Source organism: Gossypium hirsutum, chromosome D06, assembly GCF_007990345.1.
Source record: "Gossypium hirsutum isolate 1008001.06 chromosome D06, Gossypium_hirsutum_v2.1, whole genome shotgun sequence".
Classification (NCBI taxonomy): Eukaryota; Viridiplantae; Streptophyta; class Magnoliopsida; order Malvales; family Malvaceae; genus Gossypium; species Gossypium hirsutum.
In genome coordinates, this window is record NC_053442.1 from 30,842,309 (window position 1) to 30,851,912 (window position 9,604).

Consider the following 9,604-nt stretch of genomic DNA (forward strand, 5'->3'; position numbering starts at 1 on the left):
TTATGTGATTGATCACAACCATTTTTAGTATTTTCTTAGAAAATCTGTATCGAAAAAGTTCTAAAGAGATTTAATATACATATTTTTTTAGTAAAAATTATTCTTATTGCAAAAGGGGACAAATTTATTCTTAAGTAATGTTTAAAGAATAATGTAGAATGAAAAAGAATGAAACCAATTTCTTATGCTTCTATTGTGGGTAGTTCATAAAGAATTATAATATCATTATAGGATATCTAAATTGTTGGAAGTGATTAGATTTTCATACATACATTCTACTAGATGTTCTGATAGTTGAATATCCACTTTTGGCTATTTGTTTTTACTTGCTGAAGGAGTCATATTATGAAAAATGTTAAACAGTCAACCATTGCATCATCTACAATGGAAGCGAAATTTGTGGCATATTTTGAGGCCACTATTCATGCATTATGGTTGCAAAAATTTATTTCAGACTTGCGGTAATCAACATCATTACCAAGCCATTGAAAATTTATTGTGATAATTTTGCAACAATTTTTTCTCTAAGAATGACAACTACTCTAGAGGTGTAGAACATATGAAATTAAATATTTTTCCATTGAGAATGAAGTTTAAAAACAAAGAATGGTTATAAAACACATTTTGAATTGATTTTATAATTGTAGATCCATTAACTAAAGGCTCACAACCAAAGATATTTAAAGAACATATATATAGAAGGTGTCTTGGTTGTATTTATGAACAATACTTTATAACAATGTGATACTCTAAGCTCAATTATTGTGTTTAATGTATTTTTTGTTTTCAATAATTGTGTGCACATAATTTACTCAAAATTATTTAAAATAGAAATGTCTTTATAAGATATCGTTGTAACAATGATATTACTTAAGGACCTATCATATTGACTCATAATAATATAATAAAAGTAAGCTTCTGAATTAAACTACTAGCAACCATCATAACTCATATTACAATTCAGGCAATAATGATTAATATTATATTTTGTCTTGTGAGTTTATGTTTTATTACATTAATGCAAAATTTTAACCTATTTTATAGATTCCATTAAAGCTAAAATTAAGTGTACCCATTTAAAGTAATTGTTAACCAATTTAAGGTAATTGGTTTTATTTCCTTTAACAGAAAATTATATCCTATAAATTCATTTGGTTAGTTAATGGACATGGTCAGAGTAAAAGTTGTCCTACATAAATTGATACTTAGGCTGCACACATAAAACTATATAAAAAATACATCCTCTATCATTAGGGTTTATGTCAATTTATTATAATATTTTTTTCCTCAAATCCAATCAGCAATTTCGTATCAAATAACCTTATATATTTTGATGAAAATCATATTATCATAAATATATTAAAATTATTATTTATGTAACATTAAAATTCCAACTTTTACGTTGGAAAGCAGGCTAGTTAGTCAATCCCGATATGTACGGAACTTATTAATTACTAATCTGAGTACGACAAAAATTCTGCATCAATGGTTATGTTTTATTGCTCGAAGATAAGTTTAGGGAGAAAGAATATATCAGTGAAAACCTTTAGAAGACAGAGTACTTCAAGAAAAGAAAAGAAAAGAAGGCAAAATCTCAGCAGCACCTGGTCATTTTGCATGGCCTAATCATAAGAAGCATATGGTAATTGCTTCCCTTCATTCGAAGTACTGAATTCCCTTGTGGATGCAGACCTACTGACTTGACTTATTCTGTACGTGTTATCATTGTTCTTCTGATAGTTTTTGGCTCGTGTTTGTGATTTGGGTAAAGGGGGACGGTTTCTGATTTTCTTACTACCATTAGAATAAACATTGGTGTTTGGAGATGTCTTTTGGCCAGAAGAAGCAAATGGAGAGAGCAATAGGGAAGGACTCTCCACCTGGGTCTGCTTTGAACCTGATGAGGTGCTGGTGGTACTACTCCCAGCCTCTTGAACTTGCACATTTGGCTCAGGAGTCTTACTGTCCTGAAACAATCAAAAGTTGATGTACTACTATTATGGGACAAGAACTACTACTAACATCATCTACTTGCTTAAACATAATAGAAAACTAGAATAGATTTGACAGATGTCTGATTATAACATGCGCATCTCTTTGTTCCAAATTCCTTACCTCCCTACGAACGTTGTCATCTTCGTTTTCTTCACCCACCTCATCCTGTTTCCTCTGTTCACGAAGCGCTCGAGACCGTTGTCTTATATTTGGATTTCTATGCCTATAAAAATGAGAAAAGTGATTAGGTACTGCATGGCAAGCTCTACCTTCGTGGAAAACAAAATATAACTACACTTGCATTAAGATTGAATTGAATACCACAAATTTTACTTATTGCTATGACCAAATGGAAAAGCCACTTTCCACGCGTCTTAGGAAGTGACAATACTATATAAATCATGACCAAAAACTTGAAATTTCATATTTATCATTGTATTTAACTGTAAGTACTTGGTAATACATGTCAAGGTTGAATGTAGAGTGTTTGTGCAAAGTTTCTTGTGTGCCGTCAGACTTACAAAACGTAGGATCTGGATTTCATTGTGACAAGCAAGAAATTTTGGGGCAGATTAGCATGCAGGCAGTATATTTCTATTACGCTAACATGATTATGCAGATAGAAATATCCTTATTTTGAAATTCTTCATTCATATCTTTTCATGCAAAAACTGTATCTTAGACTTTTAATTAGAAATATCCTTATTTTGAAATTCTTCATTCATATCTTTTCATGCAAAAACTGTATCTTAGACTTTTAATCTAGTTCTTTCGGAATCCTAGATATGCAAAAGCTTCTTACTTGTCTACTACCAAGTCATGCACCTTGACAGTGCTCTTAAATTCAAGCCAATGATGATGTAGCATCAAATCATGAGCAAAATGATGCAAAAACATATTCACCCTTCTGATTGCAACTCCCCACATTAATTGCCAATTTTTCTCTTGGAAGGCAGAAGCATCTGAACATGATTGGTACAAAAAGATTCCTAATCAATCTGTGAAGAAGAAACTTACTTTCTCTGCTCATTGGCTTCATCATCCTTGTTATAAACAACAGGAAGACCAGAAAGGTCGCACGCTAGTGGACTTGTGAGAAAAAACTGCAAATACAAAGTATTTCTTAGCTCAAGGTTAAGAATAAGGTTCGGATGTAATCTGATAATTGCAACAAGAGCTCAAGAACAGCGGCATAATCATACTAAAGAGTAGGACCTTATATGGTCATTACATATACGAGTATAGAAATCCCAACTGACAAAATGGTACAAATAATAAAATAATATGGCAGAATTAATTAGACAACATAATAAAAGGGTAAATGCCAGACAACTAGTTTAAGAGAAAGAAACAGTCAGAGGGGACGAAAAGGAAAAGTTTATTTGGCGAATGCAAAGTCAATTCATATGTGTTTCTTAAGGCTAAAACACAGAGTGAATACATGAATCATTGGCTCCTTTAACACATCAAACTTGTGTTGAACTTAATCATCAAACATTGATTAACCATTGATAAATCATTAGCTCTATAAATTTTTTGAATTGGCAATTCTACCATATAAAAGAAGCAGAAAAAGTAATATCATTATTTTCCAACATTGAAAGAAGGAACTTCTGCATACTGAAGACTGATTTCGACAAGTGTTGTTAGTCACAACGCACTGATGGAATGAAACTAACAAAGCTAGATACAATACAAAAATAAAGATGAGTAAAGATTCAAAGGCCATCCTTTTCATCGGCAGAGAAAGAAAAAGAAAAATAGAATGGTACTAAATAAGTTTCCAATTCATACTTCATTTTGAAGCGCTGAAGATGCAGAACCACGATATGCAGGATCTAAAGCAAGAAGGGTGCTTAAAAGACCCAAGGAAGACCGAGGAAAGTTCCTGAAAGCACCCGCTAAACTAGGTTTGCATGATTGCGGAGGTCGGAAAGTTGTTGACAGCCTCAACTTTTTCCAATATGCCTCTGATGGAGTACCGCACAACTTGAAAATCTTGTGAAGTTGCTCAACCTGGATGCCCCAAAACAAATTCTAATATGAGAAACTAGTAACACCAAGAATTATACAGATTAGAGAAGAATATTAGAACGCCTTACCTCTGTTCTACCTGGCATGATTGGCCTCCCTGCAAACATCTCACCCAAAAGGCATCCAGCACTCCAAAGATCAATTCCAACTCCATAATCTGTTGAACCTAACAACAGCTCAGGGGCTCTATACCATAGTGTCACAACTCGGCTTGTGAGAGGACATTTCCGGTTTGGAGAAAAATAATTTGCAAGCCCAAAGTCAGCAATCTTTAGCATCCCGCTTTTGTCAATCAGCAAATTTGATCCTTTAATATCCCGATGTAAAATGCCCCTCTCGTGGCAGTGTTGCAAACCCGAAAGCAGCTGATGCATGTAACATTTTATCTGCACCAAGGATTCAAGATAGAAACTGATTGAACTAGTGTCTCCAATTCCTGAAGTCCCAGAAAGAGTAAAGAGGCAAAGAAATCCAACCTGTGGCTCAGTAAGCTTTTCCTCAGGACGAAACATGATTCTTGCCAGATCCGAATGCATGAAGTCAAAAACTAGATAAAGACTATATTGCATTCTTGATGTTGCCAATCCCTCAAGCTTCACTACATTGGGATGATCCAACTTCTGTAATATCATTATCTCTCGTGCCATAAATTTCACACTCTCAGGTTCTGATGTGTCAAAACGGACCTTCTTCAAGGCAACTATCTTTCCAGTTACCTTATCTCGAGCTTTATACACATTGCTGTAGGTACCCTGGCCTATCTATAACCAAACAACATAAAGAAATTTTACATCATTTGCATTTCTTACCATATAAGTCTATAATGTTTTAAGTTGCATCAGTTACTCACGGAATCAAAGACGATAATGATGACCATAATAATAATATAATGAGAGCAACTCAGATGATCCTAATACAACCAACTTGGCCTTGTCAAGTTGAGATTGTTCAACATTCTCAGCAAGGTTGGAGCAGAGAAGGATAGCATCAAAGATAGTAGTGATTGCTTTTTCTTTCCATCACTTTCTTGGCAACCAAATGATGTCAGCCAAGGAATTTCATATTAAACAAAAGGACATACGTTTTCAGATTGTAAACAAGTTATTGAAAATCCAAATTCTACTTATTACAGTTATTTGATAGTCAGCCAGCCATTGTTACCAGAGTAATTAGATGTAACATCAAAGTTCAGACTCAGAGATTTACCTTATCAAGCTTATCATACGACTCGGCACTTTTTGGAACCAAACCAGCCAAAACCTCTTTAGGGATATTGTCAATTAGCCATTTAGGCCATCCGTCAACCATTTCATCTCCAGCAACCAAAACATTTCTCCTTTCAACAGTTTCATTGCTACTCTCTTTTTCTTTACCGGCAACAACACCATCAGCACTACCAAATCCATTAAGCTTTTTTGGCGGTTCGGGCCTATGAACCCGATCTGGATCAGTATACCTCTGACCAGTCGACCTTCTATGAGCCGCAAATGCTCCTTTTCCTTTATACCCATTTTCCATTTTTAGCTTCTCTAAGCCCCTAGGTGGTGATTTCATTGGGTTCTTGCCTTGAACACAACCCATTTCTTTGTTTCAGCAACCAAAAAGGCTTCTCCTTCTTGATGGTTTAATAATGAGAAACAAAGTAGAGAAAAGGCCAAGAAGAAGAGAATAAAAAGGGAAAAGATGACACTTGGAAGAGTTTAAAGAAGGAAAAGAAGGAAATAGAAGAAGAAGAAGGTGACAAAAATGGCCGTCCTAAGCCGGCATTGTTGGAAGTTTGCTGTATGGGTGAAACCAAAAGGATCTCTTCTTTTCTTTTTCTTTTTTTGTTTCATTCGAATATTTCCTTTTGGAATTCCTTTTTGTCTCGCTTTTGCCGCTCATTGAGACAAAAATAGTGAAACTTGAAACCCCCATTCATGGAATTGCCAAATGTATTTATCATAACTGTTTAAGGCGGGAGACAAATAGTTGAAACTTGAAAGCTCAAGTGTTGCTACTGGAATGAGTGAACCAATGCATTTTGCCACCTGGAAGATGCAAGGTCACGTGACAAATTGAACTTAAAAGGATCTTGATCATGGAATCTACAGCAAAACTGTCCAATAGGGTTTTGCCATGTCATGTCATGACTATGGGGACCACAGAAAGGGTGCCAACCATCTTATCTGGATGACTTGTCAATCGGCAGCTGCTATAGCTGTTGGGGGAAGGGAGGATACAGATTTCTCTCTCACCTGCACTGCTGCAGCTGCTATTACTACCCTGAGCTCCTCTATAATGTCCAAGCCAAAAGAAATTTATGCTTTGTTGTGCCTTATCTTTCTCTCCTCCTTTACTTGTTGAAGCTTGTATGCCTCACCTTAACCTTTGCTTGGGGACATTCAGGCCTTGGGCTTCTAGGACAACGACTTTTCTTTCTTCCAGGCACGTCTTTTTTTCCTTTATTTTCTTTTTAATGGTTTTGGGTTCTGAGCATTTTCTTTGTTTTAGCCAAAAATTGAGCACTTGAATTTGTTTGCTTGGTTTATTTAACTTTTAGGGTATCATTTTAAAGCTTTTTCCTTCGGCTGCGTCAAACAAGGGAAAGAATCATATGGGTCCAATCCAAGATTCTTAGGTTAGGTTCTTTATTGGCTTGGCTGAGATATTTGCAGCAGTGTAAAAGGGAGTTCATGATAATAATAGGTTTTGTTGGTTCTAATAAATGAATTAGTGGAACAATAATTAAGGATGATTCTTTATCTCTTCTTTCTAGTGGAATAGCAGCAACAACAACATCAGCCAGTTCCAAAATATAGAAAATAGAAAATCATCAACATCCAACATCAAAACAACAGAACTTATCCAGTAAGACTCTAAGAACAACAGAGACTATTGCTCCTAGTATAGATAGCTAGCTGAGGGGAGATGCAAATCCTTAGTTGAACAGCCTCCTTAATAGTGCAACAACAGTAGAAGCACTGAAAATAAGTGTGAGCTGTCCTGAATTATTGTTACTTAAAAGTTAAAAAGTAATCATGAAAATGCATGTGATATATTAGTAATGTTTAGGTTGAGTACGTATCTGATTTCCCAAGCGAATTTCCTTGTTGAAAAGCAGTTTGATGGTTTGCTCTTGTTAAAACCAATTCTGGAAATGTCTGGCATTTACATTCCTTGTGTTTCATACCACCCTTGACTCCATCAGAGCCAGATGCTAGAACTTGAGTATTATGAGCTTATATGCATTTCCTGGTGTCAGTTGAAGAAGCTGATATCTGCAGCAAATACCATTTCTATAACTCAAGCTGGTTATTCTATCTTATCTTTTGGCGATTATATGTCAGCTCAGGAAGCTTCTGTTACTATCCTAATCCTATAGTCCCTTGTCAAAACTAAGGTGTCTCATATACATTCATACACTTCACTTTTTCCTAAAATAAGGTGTTTCAGTAGGATAGATTTTTAAGGCTCAAGAAGTATATCTGATCTTTATGACAGAATTTGAGGTATCAATGTTTGAATTTGCATTTGTGAGTTAATCAATGCAGGCAAAGAGAAGTCTGAGTGACAGTAACCTAACCCTGGGCTAACCTTATTGGATAGACATCAACAAATAAAGGATTCAACCTTGATCTTTACCTTATAATCTTCTACATGCAACATGAATTATGGAATATTGAGCTATTCGAGAAACTTAATTTGGTGAACTTTTTATATTGTTTTACCACTATGTTAGAATTTTGCTTGTTACTGCAGCAAGCTGAGTTACTTAAGATGTGTAATTATCAACCATGGGAAGATGATTCACCTTCAAGTGAAGATCGTGAACCAAGGACCAGAAATGTCACAAACACTGTGGCAACTGGATGGCATCCATGGGAAACCAGAATAGCAATGTTAGAGGCACGGATAGCAAGGATTGAGGTTCGACTTGACGGTCTTGAAACAAGGATGTTTTATCAGCAGAAGGCACTGCGGATCATATCTTTGCTGTTTTTGGTTACTCTTGCATATGCCATATGGAAATGAATGTGAGGGATGATAAAACTGTTGAAGCTGTAATGTTGTACAGCTCTACTTAGATGTGGACTTAGCTCGCCATCTCATGTGACGCGATTTTTGCACTGCAGAAGTCAAACAGAAGCTAACAAGGAGGAAACAAGCTACTTAAATTTTGTCAACTTGTTGTTCTTTGTCTGTCTACAGATGATTGTCACAACCATGTTTTGTTGGTCTTTATGATATATCATCACTATGATTTTCCAATTTTTCTCCTTTTTCCATTTTCTAGTATGAAATCCTTTTTGTCAAAACAATTATTTAAGCAATTGTTAGAATATATGTTCATCACATATATATTGTAAGAATAATTACATATTGTTGACACCATTTTTTGGATGAAAACGGGGTCGACTTGGATTTTAAAAATGAAACGAAAATGGGAGTCGCCACCAATCTTTTTTGATGAGGTGTGATCGGGTCACCTTTAAAAGCAGTTGTTTTTAATAAACAATTTAATTTTATTAAAACAATGAGTTTGGTCTACGAAATTCAGAAAAATGAGTTCGGGAGTCGGTTACGCACGAGGAAGGATTAGCACCCTCGATACGCCCAAAATTGGTACCTAGTTAATTAGTTAGTGTCTTAATGTCGAAAATTAAAAACTCGAAAAGAATTTTAAAAATATGATCCCTCCTTATATCGTGTTATTTTAAAAATACTCGAATAAATCAAAATGGAAAATGCCTCCTTATCTCGAAGTAACAAGATGTTATATCCAGTAAGTTAGGACACGACACCTCATATTTTTGAGAGTAAACTTGCCTTTCATTTTCTTTATTTAAACCTCATTTATTTTAATTTTAAAAGGATATTCGATTACTTAGAATCAACGAGAAAAATCGAAGCTCAGTAAGTTAGGGCACGATTTTCTCGAACTTTCTAAATACGGAATATTGCCTTTACTTTCGAAAAATCCTCATATCGAGAAAACCACGTGTCATATCCAATGCGTTAGGACACAACATATTGAAATCCCGATAATGAGTTTTTTTATTTATGTTGTTTATTAAAGAGCATTCTCGAGTATTTAGATTCAACAGAAAATTAGAACCCGGCACGTTAGGGCCCAATTCTCTCGAAGATCCCAAGTATCGAGTATTGCCTTTATTTCCAAAATTTTCCTTTTTTACGAATTTGGGTAAAAATTGATGTGACGGAATAACAATTACGATAATGCGAGCAAAAATAATACGAGCGAAAATAACAAAAATAAATATATAAAAGAATCAATTATATACAATAACAAGTAAATAAACAAAATAAAAAATGAAAACATTTTTTAAAAATAATAATGGACACATAAATAAATAAATAAACATAAAGTAAAACAATAATAATAAAGAAATGAATAAAATTATAAACATTTTAAAAATGTATGTATGAATTTTAAAAAATTTAAAATACAAAAAAAAAACTATGTAGGTATATATATAATGAAAATATGTATGTCTATACGTATATATATGTGTATGTATAAGAATTATAAAATATGAAAACATAATTACATATATATAAAGAACATGCGCAT

General features: G+C 34.3%; 1 protein-coding gene and 1 long non-coding RNA gene across 2 annotated transcripts; one reads left to right on the plus strand and one right to left on the minus strand.

Moving 5' to 3' along the window:
- Positions 1–1,420: 1,420 nt before the first annotated feature.
- LOC107904683 (probable serine/threonine-protein kinase At1g54610) lies at positions 1,421–5,880 on the minus strand. Its single transcript, XM_016831136.2, has 7 exons — positions 5,236–5,880; positions 4,506–4,790; positions 4,098–4,415; positions 3,790–4,011; positions 3,013–3,098; positions 2,116–2,218; positions 1,421–1,967 (listed from the first exon to the last, which is right to left on the minus strand). The coding sequence occupies exons 1-7, from the start codon at positions 5,608–5,610 to the stop codon at positions 1,623–1,625; spliced, it is 1,734 nt and encodes a 577-aa protein (XP_016686625.1). The 5' UTR covers positions 5,611–5,880; the 3' UTR covers positions 1,421–1,622.
- Positions 5,881–6,214: 334 nt separating this feature from the next.
- LOC107889638 (uncharacterized) lies at positions 6,215–8,364 on the plus strand. Its single transcript, XR_001681800.2, has 2 exons — positions 6,215–6,649; positions 7,771–8,364. It is a non-coding gene; the product is annotated as an uncharacterized lncRNA (long non-coding RNA).
- The last annotated feature ends 1,240 nt before the right edge of the window (positions 8,365–9,604 follow it).